Source organism: Cavia porcellus, unplaced genomic scaffold, assembly GCF_034190915.1.
Source record: "Cavia porcellus strain 051 isolate PalLab524CR breed Dunkin Hartley unplaced genomic scaffold, mCavPor4.1 scaffold_9, whole genome shotgun sequence".
In the NCBI taxonomy this organism is placed as follows: domain Eukaryota; kingdom Metazoa; phylum Chordata; class Mammalia; order Rodentia; family Caviidae; genus Cavia; species Cavia porcellus.
Genome location: NW_026947492.1, coordinates 19591620 through 19615097, shown reverse-complemented (window position 1 = coordinate 19615097; position 23478 = coordinate 19591620). Strand labels below are relative to the sequence as shown.

General features: G+C 40.2%; 1 protein-coding gene across 2 annotated transcripts in view; it reads right to left on the bottom strand.

Moving 5' to 3' along the window:
* Positions 1–209: 209 nt before the first annotated feature.
* Stt3a (STT3 oligosaccharyltransferase complex catalytic subunit A) overlaps positions 210–23478 on the bottom strand; it is a 28504-nt gene continuing 5235 nt past the window's right edge. For both annotated transcript variants that reach the window (XM_003472707.5, XM_005004922.4), the window contains exons 4-18: positions 21904–22025; positions 21201–21346; positions 19841–19931; positions 18396–18502; positions 17367–17531; positions 15341–15521; positions 14401–14556; positions 13233–13324; positions 11667–11822; positions 11235–11423; positions 9123–9239; positions 8762–8864; positions 2878–3066; positions 1336–1451; positions 210–747 (exon numbers count right to left, since the gene is read on the bottom strand). In XM_003472707.5, the coding sequence (XP_003472755.1) occupies positions 709–747; positions 1336–1451; positions 2878–3066; positions 8762–8864; positions 9123–9239; positions 11235–11423; positions 11667–11822; positions 13233–13324; positions 14401–14556; positions 15341–15521; positions 17367–17531; positions 18396–18502; positions 19841–19931; positions 21201–21346; positions 21904–22025 (1969 nt within the window). In that variant the 3' untranslated portion in view covers positions 210–708. The remainder of the gene's footprint in view (positions 748–1335; positions 1452–2877; positions 3067–8761; positions 8865–9122; positions 9240–11234; positions 11424–11666; positions 11823–13232; positions 13325–14400; positions 14557–15340; positions 15522–17366; positions 17532–18395; positions 18503–19840; positions 19932–21200; positions 21347–21903; positions 22026–23478) is intronic.

Sequence of the window (23478 nt, the reverse complement as noted above, 5' to 3'; positions counted from 1 at the left end):
AGCTCAAGGTCAGCCTGAACTGCATAGCAAGAACCTGTCTCAAAAAAGATGAGACCAAAAAAAAAAAAAAAAAAAAAAAAAGCTAGCAACTTTTTCATCCCTTATAAATGAAAAGAGCCTCTAAGGGTAAGACATTGAAGACAAAGACATAATAATAGGAAAATTGCTTTTTCCCTGCCCAGAAATACACTCCTCCAGTCCCACAAACATTTATTTCATTAGATAAAAATTTATTGAGCACCCACTAAGTGCAAGGCATTCAGTAGGTGCTACAACACAGAAATATGACAAAGTGTTTATATATGTAGACTCAGAGCTAAACCCTGGTAGTTTTCCTGATATGAGAAAGAATGCTCTATGAGGCTCATTTACAGAGCTAAGAGCGTGGGGAAGGTTTGCTATTGTTCTACCAGCCCGGCACAAACTTTTACTTTCTTCAAATCAGCTACAAGTCAAAACAAATAAGGCACATTTTTTAAAAATTCCCCCCTTTAATTGACCAAAGTAAAGCCATGACATTTGATTTGGTAACCTGCTCAGAATTATAAAAATCATTCCATTTGGCCCAGCCCACACTGTCCAGGGCAAAACTTCCAGACAATTCTAATCCCATCCGGCTCTGTTCTTATAAACTTTGTATTAAAAAAATCTTCAACGTCCTTAATATGACACGCTCAGTGCGAAGCATATCAGAGCTGAATGCTGCATTTATGTTCTTGACAAGCCTCGATTATCTAGGTCCTTTACCTGCAACATAAAAATGCCAGGTTAATACTACAATCACGGCAGCTTTGGAGAGCTTTTCTATTAATACAGGTTCACAGAAGTAGGAGGAAAATACATTGGGATCTGCCACCAGTGTGGCACTGTGATGAAATGAGCGTGGGTTTGAAACAGCTACTCTGCTTTAGCAGTGCCTGTCCTGAGAAGCACTATAAACATCTACCTTTCATGTGGATGGCAGATTCTCAGGCTTCTCCTAAGAGACAAAACACTCCAACATGATACCATGTCACTGCCACAAATTCTTCAGTATAAGAAAATGTAGTTCACAAATACAGACACAAACTTGCTTTTTTACCCCCAAGCCTCCTAACCATTGAAACATGGTGAATCAAGCCACTGAGAAAAAAACCAGCAACAACTGCTAGGTGACCATGATGTTATTTTTTAAGCACAGCCTAAAATTAAAACAGTAAAATGTTGTCTGGGCTGCTGGCTACTTTTTAGGCACAGTTGTTATTGTAATTGTTCCTATTTGAAAAATATGTAGCCACATTTTTAAGCACCAGAACCCATCTGAAAACATGAAATCTTTTTCTTGAGACAGCTCACCTTGTATATCCTAACCAGCCAGTGTTCTGTAGTATATGCTTCCTCTAGAACATCAAGCTCAAAGTCCTTATTCCCAATCTCAGCATTTCGGACACGGTCAAAGCCTGGTGGACGCTCTAAAAAGGGACACAGAAAGAATACTACTTTCTACAATGCTCATTTCCAAAAAGACGTTAAATCAACTTGGAACATCAGCTATTCTTTATATTGCTATTCCTTCACTTGCAAGGTAATGAGAGTAGAGTCTGCAGAAGCTTTCATCATGTAGTAAATTTTACCCTAACCCAAGTCCCATCCAAAACGACACTTGGCAGAATCCGTGGAGCTCATCTTGTCTCCAAAAAAGGGCTGACTTCCAAACCTCTGTATTCTAGAGAATTGTCACCCAGAAGCCACTGTACCTTCACCCATAAACCTCCCATGGATCAGAGAAGCAACCAAGGGCCCTCATTTGTGGAAAAACAGAACTGAGACCTGATAATTGGTCTCCTCTGTCTGCACAAAGGAGAAAAGCAACACACAGAGATACTGGCATGCTGCAGGGTCTAAGAAAAGTCAGTACTGCTGGGTTTAAGCTGTTCACCTGAGCATGTGTTAATGAATAATGTAAGACAAATGAGTCCGGTGTTTGTACCCATGTGTGAGTGAATAAAAACAGAATGAGTCAGATGGTCAGGGTTCCCCTGCCCACAAGAGGCAAGAGCCCCTGTCCTGTGGTTGCCCATAAAACCTGTGTCTCTTTCAGTTCAAAAACTGTGTCTCTATATCATTCATCCTTGTTGCCCTTAGGTCAGTAGCAGGACCAGGTCCTAGGTCCCCACGAGGGGAAAGCTCGAGGAGTGGGCTGGCTCCCCACAGGGGGCATCTGGGCAGGCTGGTCCACTGTGCATCCACTTCACACATTCTCCAGGCACAGACTCAAAAACTGAAGTCTGAAGAAAAGACTTAATCTGATCAAATCCCTCTCAATGTATTTATCTGAAGAATGAAATCTTTTGTCTCCTTTTTATTCTTGCCCTCACTGTAATCCTCTTTTCTGAGAAATAATAAAAGATGCATATTTAAGGCAGACATGGTGGCACATGCTTTTAATCCTACACTCTCAGAGACTGAGGCAGGAAGACTGCAAGTTCAAGCCCATCCTGGGCAACACAACAATTTAGCAAGATCCTGTCTCAAATGAAACAGTTTTGAAAGGGCTGGAGATACAGCCCAGTGCAAAGATCTAGAGTTCAATCCCCAACACCAGAAAAAAAGTTAAAATAAAAAAAAAGATGAATATTTAAAAGCACAGAATCCGAAGTCAAACTGCCTGGTTTGAACCCGACTCAACCGCTAGTCATGTAGTGTTGGGGAATTCAATCACCTACTAATACCTCAATTTCCTCACCTATAATATGGTACAGCACCCACCTCCTGGATTGCTGTAAAGATTAAATAAGTTAACAGATCTAAAGTGCTTAGAGCAGCGCTTGAAAGGCACAGCATATGTCAGCAACCATCACCACCATGGCCGTGCTGCTGATGTGGAGAATTACTCACTGGCTTCAGTGTAGACCTGCCCGAAGCGGTAGTAACACATCTTATACATGAGGCAGTTGAGCAACACTGGGGAACCCTCACGGTCCACACGGAATTCCCCGGTTGGAGTGTAATAGTCATTCTCCTTGATATGTCTGCCTGTGTCTGTGCTCCCTCCAATCCGCACCATCCAAAGAAACTTGTTGATGTCTAAAGAAAAAAAGGAAAGAAAACATTGCTCCATCAGATAGGCTGTTGAAACTAAATACATAATGAAAGAGTCACCATTTCCAAGGATATTTCCCATTATGTTTTTCTTTTTGGTACCGAGGATCAAATTCATGACCTCGTGCTTGCCAGGCAGGCGCTTATGCTGTTGAGCTGAATCCCTGGCCCATTATCTTTCTAAAAAGGCATGATATCATTCACTTCTAATTTATAAAAACAGGAAAGACAATGTGTGAGCAAAATAATTCAGGAAAATATACTTTATTTGGAAATAATTAGACTCCTGAAATCCTACACTATTGGCCCAAGACCACTTAAGTCACAACAGAAATTACTCCTGAATTTTAGCTGTGGCTCAACTATTGAACACAGCAGCCACTGGCAACATGTGGCACTTGAAATGTCGCTAGTCCAAACTAAAAGGTGGTATACAAAATATACACAGGGGCCACAGGGTTTAGTTCAAAACAAAAGTGAGTAAACTATACTGATTGTAATTTAAAATAATTTAACTAACTTGTTTCTTTATACATCAAAATATGGTTAACAGAAAACATAAAATGATATAAATGACATATGTGGTTCCCATTATACTTCTATCAGCCCAGTACACTGACCCAAGAAGTAGCAGTTTCACCAAAAAAGAAGACACAAGTGTGTGTACTCCTTCTTGATCTACGTAACAAGGATATACACAGAACATAGCCAACGCAAAGGCCATGGGTTTAATCTAAAGTGTCTCCCCCAAAAGAAGAAGAAAAAAAAAGAAGAAGTAAGGAGGAGGAGGAGGAGGAAAAGAAAGAAAAGATTGCCTTCAGAGGTCTGACTGGGGTATAACTCCAGTACAATGCATGCTCAGGATGTGGAAAGTCCTAGATTCAGGCCCTACCATTACTAAAACATAATAATAGTGAAAAGATTGTATTCAGAGCCCAAGTCATGAGCTTTGTTTCACTTTGTTTTTTAATAGACTCAAAGACAAGAATAATGACTACAGTTGAGTTGGGGGCCTGCAAAATTGAGACAGTATCAGCTATCAGTGAGCCAGGCATGGCATGGTGGGATTATAACTCCTATAATCCCAACGTTCAGGAGGCTGAGGCAGAAGGACTGCTACAAATTCAAGGTGAGCCTGGGCTACAGTGAGCCTGGCCTAAACTACAGTAGGACCCTGTCTCAAAAAGAGAAAAAAAAAATTTAAAAATCAGTAGGACTGTATTTTTTAGGTACATGTTGAAAGATTAATGCTATTTTTAATACAGACCATTCAAAAAATTACAAGCATAAAGGAACCAGGTTGAATGTTATCATGATTGAATAATAATAATGTCAAGACTGAGTTCATGCCTTTCCATTGTATACCTCTCAAAATTTTTAGAACTAAGAAAACTAAAGTGATAATATAATCTTGAGAAATAAATCCAATATAAGAAATAAGCTCAGGGCAAAGGTCTTCCATTTTGGTTGTCACACACAGATCTATATAAGTGCTTTCATAATAATGCTTTCAAAGTGCTTTCAGAAAGCTATATATCTGCTTTCACAGATCTATATAAGTGTTGCACATTTTTAATGGTTGTGTTATTATCTTCATTATTAAAGAACCTAGCATCCAGTTACAGCAACTGTACAATTGTCATTTTTGTGACAATTCAAAAGCATGGCATAACCTTCAAAGAATGTTTTGTTTTTGTTAAGACTTTCATTCTGAACAAGTTATTATGTAAACTTAAAACTATTTAAAAAGCTTCAATATGACCTCATTAAATCTGCTTTTCACATTTTTATACTCCTACATGAACAATTTATTATGAAGAAACAGCCTCTTCATCCTCATTAAAATATCTCTTGTCACCATACACACAAACCCAAATGAAAAAGACAAACACCTCCAAGAACAGGCAAAAACAGCAACTGACAACTACAGATACCCCTGACCGGACTGTCAACTGGCACTACCAGCCTGGCGATCTCTGTGTCAGTATCTCTTTGTTTCCTTTAATCTGAACAAAATGAATTCGCTCTAAGCTAGCAGTTCCATTCTTCAGTACATATGTTCACCAAAAAATGTACACAAGAATGTTCAGCATTACTCAAAATAACCTCAAATTAGACACAGCACAAATATTCCTCAACACTAAAATGGATATGCTGATTCACACAGAACACAAGAATGAGAGTAAACTATCCGCACCGTGAGTGAGTCTTAAAACATTAATGCTGACCAAACAAAAGAAAAGGCAGAAGCACAGTGCATTTCAACTTTATACGATTCAAACAGACACAACTTCAATGTATGTGATGTCACAAGTATACATACTATTAAGCACATTTTAAATATGTACAGTGTGTAACATGCTGATACGTGAATAAATCTGTTTTAAAATGGTTTTACAAATCAGGATAGTGACTGTGCTTGGGAGCTAAGGGTAGATACTGCAAGGGAGCATGAAGAGGAATTCCAGTACACAAGTAACATGCTTGCACTTCGGTGGTGGGTTGTGTATGATTTTCATCAAGCTATTCATTTAACAACATCTACCTCTTTCTAAATATCACATTCAACCCCGTTTACTTTAAATCTTGTATAATTAAGACCCCTTGAGCTTAGCCATATTTCTTTTCCTGCTAAGTTACTTTCTCAGGTGCCTCACTGGCCAATTATTAAGTTCCTGAATTTCATTTAAAAAATTATACTACATTCCAAATAATGACTTGTTTTTATTCTAACATTAAATATATCTTCCTATTCACCTTAGCATGCAATAAACTATTTACTGACAATGGTTACCTCCCAGTAGTTACCAAGACTTCAGAGACCATACTTTCAACCACACATTTACACACGCCTGTGTGTACAGATATATATACCAACACAAATATCTTTTCATTCTTAGCTGTATTAGTATAGTAAAAAGCAAACTTGTAAGTAATTACAATCAAATAGTCCTGGTGCAGTTCAGTTTTTTTGTTTTCTATTTTTTTGTATCAGGAAGCAAACTCATGACCTCACACTTTCCAGTTAAGCACTGTGCCACTGAGTTAAATCCCTGATCTTTGTTTTCATTTTTTAAGATATATGCAAGTTTGTTTGTTTGTTTTTTATCTTTTTGGTGTAATTTTTGTGAGAATAGAAATCTACTGACATATCCTTGCTAACATCTTTTTTAAATTTTAAGATAGGGTCTCACTATGTAGTTCATATGGCCTTGAACTCCTTATATAGCCTAGCCTGGCCTCAAACTTGCAGTGATCCTCCTGCCTCAGCCTCCTGAGTGCCAGAATTACAGGTCACCACGCCAGGCCACAATCATCATTCTTCCCATGAACATACAAGAGACACATGAAATAGTATTACTGCTCTATATTTACAGTTACCAGATACATTATCTGCATGGCACTGTCAGGTCTATCTATATCAGAAGCTAAAGATAATCTCAAATACAGACCATCTCAGATGTAGCATAGGGTTGGAGGTGGAGCTCAGTGATAAAGTATATGGTTATACATAGCCCTGGGTTCAAATCTCAGTTCAAAAAAAAATTTCAACCCAGAGTCTATGTTGCCAGGCTGGTGGAAAACTCCTGGACTCAAGCAATGCTCCCATCTCAGCCTACAACTAGCCGGGAGTACATGTGTTCACAACCATGCCCAGCCTATTCAAAGAAAATTAAGATTGAAATACAATGTAATTATTGACTAGAGAAAAACAAATCATTCAAGATAAGAATGTAACCACAGAGATGGCTGACTCCACAGTAAACATTATTTATAGAGTAACATTTTTAAAAAGTTTTATGTGGATTTAACTAAAAACTAAAACCATGTACTGAGAAAATGAACAATGAAAAAGAAGAGGGCTGGGCATGTAGCTCAGTGGTACAGTGCTTGCCTGGCATGCACAGGCCAAGTTCAATCCCCAGTACCACCAAAAAGAAAAAAAAAAACAGGGAGAAATGAGATCAATTAAAAGACCATTTATCCACTGTAAGAAGTTGATGCAGTATACCTAGACTGATCAGTCACTGAATAACAGAATACACATACTATTTAAAAATAGGACATCTGGGTTACAGCTCAGTGGGTTTAGCCCAGTGCACAAAGTGCTGAGTTTGATTCCCAGTCCTGCAAAAGGAAGATCTATACTAGAGGACACAACGACATGAGTTATGAGACAGAGGGGGAAGGAAAGGAGGTGTGGGGAGAAGGCCATAGTACGATGTGCTATGTACATGTATCAACTCTCCACAATGAGCGCAACTACTATGACTGCAAACATGTACTATAAAAATAAAAAATTTAAACAAAGAATTACTGAATTGGGGCACTGATGTTAGTACAGGCTACAGTTGAGGGGCAGGACACTATCATTTTTTATTATAAACCTTTGAACTATTTCATACTTTAAACATATAAATAGGTATTACTTTTTAATTTTGTAAGTTTTTAAGTCAGTGAACTATATGTGGCTATTTCTCATGAAAACATCTGTTTTGCAAGTATCACAGGAAACACTGTAACATAAGTACAGAGAACACAGTGATATACATTCAGTGTTCCCTCCATATCCCTGGGGGACTGGGTCCAACAGCCCACATGGATACCAAAATGTGCATGTCTGCCAGGCATGGTGGCACACATCTGCAATCCCATCACTCAGGAGGCTGACACAGGAGAACAGCCATGAGTTTGAGACCAGCCTGGGCTACATAGTGAGATCAAGGCCATCCTGAACTATATAGCGAGACCCTGTATCAAAAAACAAAAACAAAAAAAGCTTATCCAAATCTGTATTCCCTTAATAAAATGGATAGTATTTACATTTGACCTACATCCTCCCATACACTTTAAATTACCTTTTGATTACTTATAGTAACAGTATAAATATTGGTTACATTTTCTCATTTAGGGAATAATGACAAGAAAAGGTCTGCATGTATTTAGTACAGATACAAGTCTTCCTTCCCAAATATTTTCAATCCATAGTTATTTGAATGCAGGGCTACAGGACACATGGATAGAGAAGGCTGAGTGTACAGACACATGTATATTATATATGTGCATATATGTATATTTTTCATACATATGAATCAAAATAATTTTTTTCTTTTTTTTTTTTTTTTTTTGTACTGAGGATTGAACTCACAACCTTGTGCTTGCCACACAGGCACTTATGCTGCTGAGCTAAACCCCTGGCCTCAAAAATACATTTTAAGCTAGAAGAAGATCATATGGCTTAAATCCACTAAACAATGCTGATTTTTTTTTTTTTTTTTTTTTTTTTTGTATTGGAGACAACCCAGAGCCTTCACACTCAGGTACAGCCCCCAAACTTTTCTGTGGTGAGAGAGTCTTGCCAAGTTACTAGGCTGTGCAGGCTGGGCTTGAACTTGTAATCCTCCTGCCTCAATTTCCTAGAGTGCTACAATTACACCCGTGTGCCACCGTGCCCAGCCAATGCTAATTCCAAAGTTCATTTTTAAGAGCCTTTTGTGCTTTGCCTTCCTAGTTTTGGAAACATGCCTAGGTTTTCACACAATCATAGAATGTCTTATCTCCTTGAGAATTAATATACATTTATTTCTTATTTTTGCAAAATAAACGGACACAGACACAGGAGATGCACTTGTTTTCTTAGACTCTGGCTGGCAGCTAGAAAGAGAATGTAATACATTACCGTCAGACGAATACCCAGTAAGGCCTCCAAAGATGACCAACACATAGCTGACATCGAGCTCCCGCATGATCTCATAGGCTTTTTCTTCTGTGGATGCCATTGCCTAAAAAGTAAATGTGCACTTCTCAGAGCAAAGTCTCAAGTCCTACCACCCCTTCATGCACCAGTATTTCTCACTAGACTTTACATACTCCAAAGAAGCCGGGTGTGGTGGCACAGGCCTGTAATCTCAGCACTCAATTATTGCCAAGTTCAAGACCAGCCTGGGCTACACAATGAGCTCAAGACCAGCCTGAATTCCATAGTGAGACTCTCTCAAAAAGATAAGGACAAAAACACTCAAAAGATCTATTTCCCTTACCTGTCCTACTCGAGAAATATGGGTATTATTCCACGTGTTATTGTCCACTAAAATTGTCCGATTTGCCATAGCTGTAATCTGATAGCCATAATCCCACCATGACATGACCTTTGCATCCTGAAAGAATGAAAAACAGTAACAGGAGATGGACTTCTCATCACCCCTAAGTATCAAATGCTAGAGAAGAAAGAGACAGGCTTCTGTGGGCTGACTAATCAATTCCTCACAGCGTACTCCTAACCAGACAATAAATCTGACATTCACCCTCCATTTATTTATGTACAGTCAGGAAATCTCACCACAAATTATATACAACCCAATATTGCCAAGACCTACTCGGATCACTTTAAGTGGAAGGCATAGTGTAATTCAGTCAAATAAATAGCCTAGTACCAGTAAGTAAATTTATGAAATAAATGACCTTTTAGAAGCATCACAAAAATCAGCTATAAAGATAAAATGCAGGCCCGGCATGGTGGCGCACATCTGAAATCCCAGTAGCTGGGAGACTAAAGCAGGAGGATCATTGCAAGTTTGAGACCAACATGGGCTACACAGTGAGCTCAAGGCCAGCCTGAACTGGATAGCAAGACCCTGTCTCAAAAAGACAAAAAAAAAAAAAAAAAAAAAGATGAAATGGAAATGACACAAGCGACAGACAATGATTTTTAGTCTTAGGGCTGGGGATATCACTAAGTGGGGTAAGTGCTTGCCTTGTATGTATAAGATCCTGGGTTCAGTTCCGGCCCCCCAAAAAAGCACTTCTCACATTTTGACTCTTAACTCTAACTCACAAAGGCTATTACCAATGGCTACTACAAAACAAATCAGTTCAGATCCTCAAAAGGTATAAACTGCTTAAGAAAAAAAAAAAAAAGCTAAAATGTTAAAAGCAGCTTTCCTATTACACCTTGAGTTCAATAAATTCTGGTTCTCTTCTAAAACACAGAAATTTGGCCACTGCTTTTTCAGTGATCTGCTACCACTCTGTAGAGGTGTACTAAATTTCCTACTTTCAATTGGCCTATACTTATTCTGCAGAGCATGTTTCTTTTTTTTTTAATCAGTACCGGGGATCGAACTGACGATCAACTGCTTACAAGGCAGGTGCTTATGCCACTGAGCTAAATTCCCAGCCCCCTAGAGCATGTTTCTTCTCCTACCTTTAATAAACATTAAGCCTTACATAAGAAATTTTTTAAAATTTTTAAACCTTAAAAAGGAGTTAACATGGCTGGGTATGGTGGTACACATCTGTAATCCTTGCACTCAGGAGGCTGAGGCCTTAGGATCACCACAAATTCAAGACCAGCCTGCGCTACACAGTGAGTGTAAGGCTGGTCTCAACTAACTACACAGAAAGACCCTACCTCAAAGGGCTGGGGATTTAGCTCAGCGGCACATGCGCCTGCCTGGGAAGCACAAGGTCAGGAGTCCAAATCTTGGTACCAAAATAAATAAATAAATAAAAAGTAGTTATCATTAGGTGGTAATTTTATGGATGATTTAGATCTTTTGCCTTGTTTTTATTTTGCGATGCTACTACAGTGAATATGCATTATGCATAACTTTTTCTTTTGAAACTGATACTATCTGACACCACCATATCAACGTAGTAAGTATATAAGCAAAGTACAGATAATTAAGAATCACTACAGAAGCAGGATGGTAGCACACCTCTGCAATTCCAGCACTAGGGAGACTGAGGCAAGAGAAGCACTGTGAGTTCAAGCCTAGCCTGAACTACACAGGAAGACAGTATCTCTCTTTTTTTTTTTTAAAGGCCCTGTCATAAAAAAAATAATAAAATGAAAGATCAAAATTAAAAATTAAAAAAAAAAGAATCACTATAGAAGAAAGTCTAGCAAATGGTGGTTAGCCACTAAAGCTCATTTAAAACCAAGGGTCTTTTTTTTTTACTTTTGGCACCAAGAATTGAACTAAGGACCTTGTACTTGCCAGGCAGGCACTGTGCCCTGCACTACATACCCGGCCCTAAAACCAGTTTCTAATACTCTATCTCTAAGCGCCCCACCCACCCAAATGCCACTACAATATGGAATGTCTTCCCTTCTCCCCGCCCCCAGAACTCCGCCTCTCCCACGCTTTCACCTCTGGAGTATTATGACGAAGCCAATAATATGCTTCTCGAAAGTCATCAAAAATGATCCTGCTGCCGTCCCCGCCACGGGCAGATAACACAATGGAGGGAGAAGAGTAGGCCTCGCTGGTCACCCAAGTTGAGTGAAAGGTGTAGGTAATGAGAAAGAAAGCCATGACCAGGATCATCCCACTCGCCACCTAGAAAAGGAAGAAGTGTGTGATAAACCAAACTGAATTTACACAACACGGGACGGCTGCTTACATAATCATACTATAAAACAACCAGCCAGCCAGAGGCTACAGGAGGTAATTCTGACCATCCCGACAGTGCTCCACTTTACTGCACAGCCCAAATACATACAAATGCATGCACGTGTGCGCGCACACACAGGCACAGGCACAGGTAGAGTTTCCAAGCTATTAGCATTGCTTAAATCTCACTTCATTCTTGATTGGGTAAGTGGAGTCCTGCTGCTTCTTGCTCTTCTTGTCTGGGCGACTCATGTCCAGATTCTTCATGTAAGTGGACAGCACCTGGGAGACTCCAATGCCAGAAAGAATGCACATGACGGGCGCCAGCACGAGCATCAGACGGACCTAGGAATACAGGAGTCAGGATCAGCCTTGCCAGGGCTTTACAAGTCACAGGGCTTAACTTATTAGTAGACTGTGACAGCAGCTTAGGGCTGTTCATCACCTAATTTTTGTTTTAAGGAACCATCTGATTTTTTTTTTCCTTATTGGTACCAGAACTCATGACCTTATGCTTGCCAGGCAAGCGCCTTTGCTGCTGAGCTAAATCCCCAGCTCCTCATCTGATTTTTTTTTTTTTTTTTGTCTTTTTCCTTTTTATCGGTACCGGGGATCGAACCCACCACTGCCTGCTTGCAAGGCAGGCACTTATGCCACTGAGCTAAATCCCCAGCCCCTTCATCTGATTTTTTTAAAAATAAAAAGTGAAATAAAAAAATACATAGTATAGCTACAGTAAAAATACATTATTAATGTGCTGGGTGTGGTAGAGGTTCACTGTGAGTTCACCGCCAGCCTGGTCCACATAGTGAGTTCAAGGCCACCAAGAACTACACTGTGTGACCCTGTCTCAAAAAGCAAACAGTAGAGTAAGAAAATGGGGGAAAAAAATCCAAGTTATAGCATATACAAGTACAAATTCTCTATGATGTGATCATTATGCATATCTAAAATGTACCAATAAAATCTAATTTAAAAAAATAAAATATATGTATATATATATATATACTTCAAACTTGTTGCAATTATACAGATGTGTACATGTATGTATGTACCCTCAATAATGATACAAAATATATTCTTAGAAGGCAGGTGTGGAGGCACACACCTATAATTCAAGCATTTGGGAGGCCGAGACAGGAGGGCCACCTTGAGCTTGAGGCTACCCTGGGCTGCACAGTAAGTTCAAAAATCAGCCTGCACTATATAGCAAAACCCTGTCTCCAAAACGAAACAAACAAACAAAAATGATAGACATAGATATAAATATATTTTTGGGGGGGATGTGGGCACTGGAAATTAAACTCAGGGCCTCGACTTGCAGGCAGGCACTGCACTGCTGAGCTATTCCCCTGGACCTATATTCTTAACTGTAGTTTTGAGATCAAAATAACATGAAAAAGAGCATCTTACTACAATATGTAAAATCCCTCATCTTTCAATCTAGCAATGGGTAATTTTCCCAGTCCTTAATAAAACAAATCCCCACTTAAAGATATGCAAAGCCAATTCTTTAACAAGGTACAAAAGTGCCTCACAGACAGAATAATCCGAACCCAAGAGAGCTGGACCCCACTGCCACTGTGTATTAGTGTGCTATATGTTCCCGGAAGATCAACAACCACACACACCTTCACGACTCAGCCCCTAAAGGCTCATTAGAGCACACACACAGACATTAGTGTGCTCTAAACCCTATCGGGCAGAAACAAACAAACAAACAGCACCTCAGTTAGGACTGAGCTCATTCCTCACCATGACAGCTGAAAAGTACATGCTGGTCACACCATACATGATGATAAAAATCCGGGCATCAGACAGGTTGCTAAAGCAGTAGTAGAGGCCAACTATAAAAGAAAGAAAGAAAGCAGAAATGAGCACCGAGCCCAGAGACCGGAGCCTATACAGGAAAGTATCTTCACTGTATGACTGGAGACGCCACACGGCCCAGCAATTCCATTTCCAGGAATTTATCCTTAAAAACACAAAACAACAACAAAAAATCACAGAAACATCAAAGATGCTTACTTCAGCATTCTTTAACATAGCAAAAACATCAGACACAACCTAATAACTCGCCAGTAAAGAAGCTAGCTAGCTTATTTTTAAAATGGAATACACTGTTTAAAGCATTACTGCACTGAAGATATGTACTATTTGCCTCCTACAACTTAATACAACTCTGTATGTTTAAAAAAAAAAACACACCTTAAATATGTCTACAAAATAATACTAAATGACAAAGATCATCATGGTTCTTCTCTTTTCACAGTACTGGGGACCAAACCCAGGACTTCACATACCCTAAGCAAGTGCTCTACCATGAAGTTACAGCCCCAGTCCTATTATGATTCTTTATGACCAGGAGGAAAAACCACATGATCTCATTTTTATTCAATAAGTAAGCAGATGAATAACGTTAATAGTGACGCTAAGTCAGTGAAAAGTACTCCTACAAGTCCTCTTTTTTCCGTTTTATACAAACTACTTTCACGATGTAAAACAAAATGTAAAAGTTGTTTTAGAAAACAAAAAGACTACTAACGTTGGTAAATTCTTAGTCACGTGCGCTGGCCAGAAGGTAACGAATGAAGTGCCTATGCACTCAGCAGCTCCCAGCACGGAACTGCAACACTGCCATAAAGAAAACTGATACGAAGGGGAAAGAATATTAAGAGTACTGTAAAAGTAATAACAAAAATTAGAAGTTGGATTTTAAATTACAACACAAATGAGGAGAAAATTCTGAAGTTCTGAACTTGCCAACATCTGTAACTTCCACATCTGACTTCTACTGTGCCTAGCTGTCCTCCGTCCTACGCAGCACAAACAGGCAGACAAAGCAAGCATGACAGCGGGTGACGAGTTTGGGATCACGGGGGGATTCCTACAAAGCCCACTGCAAAACACAAGGCCGACAGACCTGGAAACATGAAGACCAGGAGCTGCAGATCGAAATAGTAGGAGGACCACGTGGTGGGCTGGTGTTCAGATACGGAGGCAATGATGGGAATGTTGTTCTTAGCATAGGAAGGGTCCAGCAGGGAGTAGAAGCGCCCCGTCCACGGAGATATTTTTCCTGGCAGCAAAGAGACAAGAAGTATTTCCCATATGCTCTTAAAACAAACGTCTTACCTGAACTGATTACACCTTATTTCAACAGACTCAAAGACAGAGAAAGACTAAGTTTTTGCCTCAATGTCACCAATAGTACTTAAAGGAGTTTCACTTGTTTCCTTTCAAGCTTGAGGAAACTTTTGTCAATAGTCAGCAGACTAAAACTGGATTGTGTATAAATTCAGGGAGAAGAAAAAAAACTTCCTGGAAGCGTGTTAGGCCTAATGTGTTCAAAGCAAGGCATCTCCAGGAACTATATGAACTACATCGTTCAGTCTTGCTCTGAATTAGCCAATACAGAGACAAAGGCAAAATCAGAATAGCCCCTGAAAAGTACAAGGGGGAAAAATGGAGCAGGAAAATATGGCAGGCCCAGCAAGCTAAAGAGCCGTGACTTAGTTCCCACAGGATTAGACAAGTGCCACTATGAAAAGTGTAGCAAAGAACAGGATCTCCACCGCCTCATCAAGAGGAAAGAAAATGAATAAAATTAGTAATATACAATCCTTTTACCAGATGTAATTAGAAATAGCTCTAAAAAGACATTCTCTGATATTCTGAATCCAAACCCTTACCTGACAAGCGGACTGAATATGAAAAAGCGACTTTTGTGTTTGAAACAAAAAGAGAAATAGAAGGGAAAAAAAAAGAATCTTCTGTGGTCAGAAAGTCTCCTATCTTTCTGGAGTTTATCCCATGTCTGTTCCCATTCGCCCTCTATAATGCAAGCTCTGACTCTTCCCTACCTGTCAGCATGAGGAGCGCTCCAACTGTGAGCAGCACAAACCCTACCAGGGAGATGACACTCCGGAAAAGAACCTCAAACTGCTGCGGATTCAACTTGCTGCGCAGGTAATCCACAAACGCATGAATCTGGCAGAGACCAAAGACTCCAAAGGCTGCCATGTGCTCGGATGAAAGGACGGGCTACAGAGAAAAAGGCACTGTGTCAGTCATCACAACGGAGGAAAACATAAGTAAGTTGAATCCAGCCCCGATCTTCATTGTCTTGACCTAGTGCAGCCCAAAAGGTCCAATGAGCTCTAGGTTTCACAAGGGCATCAGGACCAATCTAAGGAAGCACTTAACTCACCTGCCCCATTTTCTGAAGACTGTTTATTCCCTCAGAGCATACCACACACCCTCATAATCACATCTCTGCCTTTGCTCCAGGTATATCCTTAGTCCAGACAATAATTTCACTCAAGTGGAATTCTGTTTTAATGCGAACACCCTCTTCCTAAACTGCCAAACCAATCACTTCTGTCTATGTTCCACAGCACTCTAGATCTCTTCTAGCACTTATTACTCTTTGCCTTAGACCAAAGATTCTCCAACGCTAACAATAACCAGTGAGGATGTTCAAACCAACTGCTGAGCCCACTCTAAGCCTGAGTCAGGAAGTGCTGTGATTTATACAGACGGCCCCCCAATGCCTCATGAGCTCATGGCTGGGCCTTCTGAGAAGTGACTGGATCCTGAGCATGGGTTACTGGATCAGTCTGACAGGCTAATAGCTGGACATGATGCTGGGAGGTGAAGCCTGTAGGAGGAGCTGGGTCACTGAGGGTGTGCTCTGGAGATATATGTGCCTCTTGCCTTGAGCACTCGCTGCTGCCTGCCTGCCTGCCTGCCATGAACCCCATCCCCTCTATCCTGCTACAGTCAACCAACTATGGACTAAAAACCTCTATCAACTGTGAGCTAAAATAAACTTTTCCTCTGTTGCATTAGGCAGAAAGTGGATGTTTTGTCCCAGAAACAAGAAAGTAACTAAGATGAAAGATAGGTAACAGGGCTACAGAATTTGGGCATAAATAAGTTTCTATATGCTGCTAATAGTTATACTGGCCTCAGCTACACATCAAGTTCGAGGCCAGCCTGAACTACACAGCAAGACCATGTCTCAAAAAAGAACAAAACAAAACCTAACACTCTACAGCCAATATACTGTAGGTTACAGACAGCTGCAGGTATATCTTTCTACAGAAGACTATAACTTCCTTAATGACCAGGATGTACTTTCACTTCCTTTTATGTTTGACAGTGATTAGCAAATTACAAATAGTAGGCTAATCAATAAAGAAATATTTGCTGACCTCTAAGTAAAAATTCCACTTTTTTTTCTTTTTCTTTTGTGACAGGGTCTCTCTACACAGTTCAGGTTGGCCTTGAGCTCACTTTGTAGCCCAGGCTGGTCTCATAATGATCCTCCTGCCTCAGCCTCCCGAGTGCTGAGATTACAGCGTGAGCCACCACACCTGGCTTTAACATTCCACTTTTATAAAACTTAAGGAGAAATCAAACACATCACATTATTCTTTAAGAGCTATCTGAAAGCCCTGTGGAGTACAGTAATTGTTTAAAAGGTTTGTGCTCTGCTCCCTGAAGCTTTAACACACAGGTCATATTAAGATCAAAATTCACTGCTATTAAATGAGGTCATCAGTATTAAAAGGGACAGGATATAATAGGGATTTTTTAAATTTATAACTTTCATCAGTAACATTAACTCAGCTTAACCAAAGTATCTCTCTTCCTCCACAAACCTAAGCCAAAGTAAGAGCCATTAAATTCAAAATTCAATGAGCAAATCTTAACACGCTCCTAGACTTAATGATGAGTAATTTTGTTGCTTCAATTAACATAAGCAGTCCAAGTTCAAAGCTGGAAATATTTCTTGATCTTAAGTGAATCTAAGGCAAATCAATCGAGTTGGACCCACTTAGAAAGACTGGAAGGAACTGGAATCCCTACTGGTCTCAGGCTCACCTGGAAACCCACAAAGGAGATCTGCATAGAGAGAATGGTGCCCAGGCAGTAAACAGTGCAGTAGGCCACGTAGATCCGGTGGGAGAAGCGGCCTGTGAGCATCAGCACCAGGACATGGAGCGGGATCAAATTGATCAGGAACACGTAGCCTCCCCAGGAAGAGACCTAGGGCAGGATGGAAAGCAACAGTTCTTCCTCTGAGCATGACACCTCAGGACAGAGGTGACAAACCTATGGTGTGTGAGCTGCGGCCAGCTGTTTTTGATCCTTGAAAGCTCTAAAAGGTTCACCATTGCTGCCTTAGGATGGCACTTGTCATTCTGTCCACCCTCAGTACTGAGGGCTGAACCCAGCACCTCACACTCAGTTTCAGTCCTAGCCCTTTTAAAATTCTGACAGTCTCGCTAAGCTGTTCAGGTTGGACTCAAGATCCCAGCTTCCAGAGTGCCAGGATTACAGGCATGAGCCACCACACTTGGACAGTTGTGACCTTTTTAAAGGTCATCCCTTTACATTAACTATAAACTTTATGTTGTGGCTTAAAGAGTATAAAGAACTCATTTTTTAAGTAGAAAAAAATCATATTCAAACCCATTACTGCAAGTTAATCCCCTCTCCCTTATGGCTGCTGACATCATGATCATATAACAAGACCACCTCAGAGTTAATCTGCACAGTACACTGTACCATCGCATAAAGAATTTAAGGAATCACTGCTAAATCTGACTGGCTTTAAAAAAAAAAAAAAAAAAAAACGAGTTTAAGGATATGCGAGCAACTAGAATCAGCTAAGGAAATAAAGTCTACATGTGTATGTAAGACTGAACCAGAGAAAAGGAAAAATTTAAAGGCACATCCTAGAAAAGAAGGTTGGTCAACCAACATGTACGCATAGGATACACTGCATTGGAAGAATTTTAGAAATTAAAAACACGTAAAGGACTGAGAGCATAGTCCAGGGTCAATGCACTTGCCTAGAATACATGACAGGCTTCACCCCAGTACAGGGGAAAAATGTGAAAAAGTTACCATGTAGAAATAAGCGAGAGCACACTTGGCTGCCCAGTAGATGGAACCAGTCTTTACTGCCTTGATCCACATGTAGTAAGTGAGCAGCATGCAAAAGATGGCAATCCCTGAAGAAACAAACAAAAATGAATATTCAAGAAGCAGTCATGCTAGCATAGTTAAAATCTGCTCTGAAATAGACTCTCTAGATTCGTATCTCAGACCTAGTAACACTAAAGTTCTGGCAAATTCTTCTACTGCCCATTGCCTCAGTTTCCTGTAAAAGGAGCCTGTCATAGCATCTATTTGATATAACTATTGTGAAGACAAACAATCAAATTCACATAAAACATTTAGAACAGCACCCATCACACAGTAAGCTTACAGTGAATGTCAGCCATTATTATCAGTGTTCACTGCAGGAATTAAATTTCCTGCTAGTCTTAAAGACGTCTCACCCTGTCACACACTGCCCTGCATGTGCATGTGAACACAAGCTGGCTGTTATGCTGACTGATGCTCTCCTTCATATTTGCCTAACAGAGGCCAACTTCACGGCCCAGTTCAACTTCAACTACTTTCAAAAAGCCTTGGTTCCCAAATTGAAATTAGCATCTCCTTGTACTGCATTTTCCAAAGCACTCTGTCCATATTGCCATCATGGTGCACAGCACTATTTGCCTACCATTGGAGTTACCGTTATAGGTCCATTTTTATTATCCTTAGCATATAGATTATGGACCAATATGAACTTATGATCTATCCTTTCAGTTTCTTAATTTTTGAGCCAAAATAATCATCTGCATTGTCAATCTCTGTAATAGTAACACTATCTTTTCCCAATAACATTCAATACATACATATTGTATTAAAAATAAATCAATAAAGATCTGAGGATGGTGGCACACACTTATAATCCCAGCATTTGGGAAGCAGAGGCAGGATGACCGCTCATTTGAGGCTAGCTTGGGCTACATCAGAGTTCAAGATCAGCCTGAATTGTACAGTGAGATCCTATCTCAAAAAATAAATTAAGTTTTTTAAAAAAATCATCACAATTTTAAGGACACCTCTATTCCTTGTTTAGGCAATAAAAGTGAACTCTGAATTCAGAGATTAAACCGAAGGCTTGTAAGAAGCTTCCAGCTGCCTTCCTAGAGAAGACAAGAGGAGGAGAATGTTGGGGCTGGGGATTTAGCTCAGCGGCATAAGCGCCTGCCTTGTAAGCAGGCAGTCATGAGTTCAATCCCTGGTACCAATAAAAAGCAAAAAGACAAAAAAAAAATTTAAAAAAAAAAAAAGAGGAAGAGAATGTGTATTTGTATAGATCTCTTTCTGCCATTTCTAATCTCACTCACCAGGTTGTTTTTATCCATCTGAACCCAAACTGTACTTTCCTTCATTCTAGTAGAGAATGAAGCAAACAGACTCCCTTAAATGATCCTCCAGCATTTTACAAGTCTTACCTTCATTATCATAAGAGCCAGCCACAGATCGGGAGATGTAGCCGGGAACTACAGCAATCATGGCAGCAGCAAGAAGCCCAGCCCCTGCATCCTGTTAAGAGAAACGAACAGTAAGCAGTTAACACCAATACACCTGTTAAAGCCCAGAGGATCCACAAGTCCACTCCATTTATAGTGGACCCAGAGAGAGCCCAACAATTTCTAAGGTAGACATGAGATGCTAAAGTGGTAGAAATGCTTACAGCATACAAAAGTTATAATCCTCACGACCATTTCCCCGTGATGACACCAAGCCTGAAACGAGATTCAGATGCTAAGACAGATACATTTTGTGTGCTGTCAGCTATCAAAGCTTGCCCCAGGACAGGCAGTGTGGCTACAAGTATTACTAGGCTCATCAGTCCTTTCCCTCTAACAATGGCTATACAGCACAGGAACACCTGTTACACATCTAAAAGCCATGTAATGACAAAGGGAGAGAATTATTATTTAAATTAAAAAGCCAATCCACCTAGACCAAAGATGTCAGACGCTTATGTAGTAAAGTTGGAATATCACCAAACAACCTCTGAGCTCAGGAAAAAGGAAAAACAAAATATAACCCACACCCCAAAAGAAAAAGGACCTGAGTGTTGGCAGGAATCAGTTTGGGACAAAGGCAACAAGGAGAAGGATGAGAAGTTTTCCAAAGTGAATTCAGGCTCCCCAAGCTTGCCTACCAGTTATCACCTCAGTATCCCCCTAACACCAGGCCACTAAGGACAGACTCTGGGGAGCAGGTCAGCAAGGCTGAAACCTGGCAAAAGGGAGAGTCAGCACTACAGAGGCAATTACAGAAGCCAAGTGACATAAGAATTCTAAAATGAACACTTAAACAAACAAACAACTGCTAAACGCTTATTTCTGAAAGAACACTTTTAGAACTTCACGTATGTTTTGTTGTTGTTGTTTTTGCCTTTCTCTTACATTTTTAAGGCTTCCAAATCTAAATCTCAGCGTATGGCTCATGTTACAGCGCTTGCCTAGCATACATACGAGCCTGGGTTTGATCTCCAGCACAAACAAAACAAAACAATCTAAACCTAACATTTCCATTTCACATGGTTCCATTTCCCCTTTATGTAGCAATTTACATTTGACTTTTAAAAGTCCTCTCATAAGAACAAACAGTTGCTAATGATTAGAAACCACATATTCAGTGGAAGCCATGGACTAAACCCAATTAATTCAACCCAGCAGACACTGTTCTTAACCTCTCTTTCTCCTTGCTTATAAGGCTGTCAGTCTCCCACCCTCCAGCATCTACTAGAGAGGTTCAACAACATTTATTCCCAAGCTCTGGTCACCCCAAATCCTTCACCTTGAGCTCTTTGGTAAGGTGGTACGTGACGATGGTGGTGAAGGAAGAGAAGAGAGGGGCCAGGAACACACAGACATTCCGAATGTCGATGGTGATGTGGAAAAAATGAAGCACATGGTAGATTGCAGCAGAGGTGATCATTAAACCTGCAACAGAAAAAAGAAACTCCATTAGGCTGCCCTGGTAACATAAAGAACTTAAGGGAAAGGGAAGGGGCCAACTTGGTCATCAATAAAGAGACCACAGAGGTCTTGACAAACCAGCACAGCAACGGCAGCAGGCCTCTAAGTTTCCCTCCTAAGCAGCCAATTGGAAATCCAGAAAGTTTAAAAAATACCCCTCTCCATTTTCTCACATCTGTTCCCCTGTCCTATATAAGATCTGCTTTTGGAAGTCTATAGTCAGGATGAAATCACAAGTGTCATGAAATGAAACTATTAGCAATAAAAGCAATTGTTCTCTAATGTATAACTACCTCACCTTATTTATTTTATTTTATTTATTTATTTATATATTTTTGTCTTTTTGAGACGGGGTCTCGCTATGCAGTTCAGGCTGGCTTTGAGCTCACTTTGTAGCCCAGGCTGGTCTCGAACTCGAGACGATCCTCCTGCCTCAGCCTCCCGAGTGCTGGGATTACAGGCATGAGCCACCATGCCCAGCTATCTCACCTTATTTAAAAAAAAAATAGTGTTCCTCTCACCTGGGTAAATTGTTCCTCCAATGATTCGCCCCAAAGGGTACCAGGCCCGGTCATCAAACCAGTTATGGAATTTATAAAATCCTTCCTCAGCTAAGAACCGGGTAGTCCGATAATTGAAGTACCTGCAGTAGGAAAAATAAAGCTCTGTGTCTCTTCTTTGTAGGCAAACATTTTACTAATCTGAAGTGAATTTTGCTCTTCAGGCTCTAGCACTGAGGAACTTATTACCTGAATAGGTTAGTTTGGCTCCAAAACTCACTACAGTACCATATGATCCTGCATTTGTGCTCCATGCATGTGTCAACTAAAGTGCTGCTTTTACCTTAAGGAAATGAACTTGGAGCCGATGTCATCCCAAACATTCAAGCAGGATCATTTACCACGCCAGAATGTGGTGGGTGACAGAACCTGTCAAGAGAATCTAAGTGCCTGTGAGACAAGACTGCAGACACATGGGCACCAGTAAATTCTGCCCACTTCAAGTGACAAGTAACATACAAAAAATATTTCTGATCCACACAAAAGGACACATCGGTAACTTCAAAGGATGACCGCCTTTAAAGGTGCTCATACAACACCATATGTGGGGTGAAAACATTTCAATCTGCATCATAGCGTAAACTGTTTAATGAGTTTAAACGTGTAACAAGGTCTACTCATGTCATTTCAAATATACCTGAATGCTGCCTGCATTACTGCTAAAAATAGATTCCATAAAAAACATCTGATATGAAATGCTTAGTGTTACACATAGAAAGACAGCTCTTTAGGTCTGTTGGGTAAGCCCTTACAAATTTCCCATTTAAAAGGAAATAAGAATAAAAAAAGAAAGAAAAGGCATTAAAAAAATAAGTGTGCCAAACTAGGAATAGTTTAATTACCTCAGATAATAATGACTAAATATCTTCTCTACCAAAATTACACATGGTGGTGCACACCTGTCGTCCCAGCACTCACAAGGCTGAGGCAGGAGGATCATTACAAGTCTGAGGCCAGCCTGGGCTACATAGTGCATTCAAGGCCAAGATGAATTACAGAGCGCGACTGTCTCAAAAAGAAACCCCAGAAAAGTATTCCCTGTCCACCTTCCTAAGCCTATTTTCTCTTTGGTCAGTCAAGTTTTGGCAACTGAACTAAGAAGCAGCAGCAAATGGAAAAAATCTCTATCCTTCTATTCATCACTGATAAATATAATTTTGGTTACTGTCAGAGACAGGTTTGAGGGGCGTCTGCAGCTAACATGTGTCACAATGGTGTCCTTTACCTCCCAGGAGGAGGCAGAGTGAGACAGAGAAATTTCAAGTTAAAGGAACAGGTTTGGGAGATAGACACATTCTGGACCTGTCACTCCTCCTTGGCAAAAGTGTCAAATCACATAATCTTTCTCATTCCTTCTAGTTCTGTGACTACAGACCATATTTGTTTTCCCTGACCCTCTCACCTTAATATATGCTCATTTAGGGTTCTAAGAAAGAAGTTCTAAAAAAATCTCATCAAGAAAAAAAAGGATATGAGCTTCCTCAATCAAGAGAAAAATATACAGCCAGGCGTGGTGGCTCATACCTGTAATCCCAG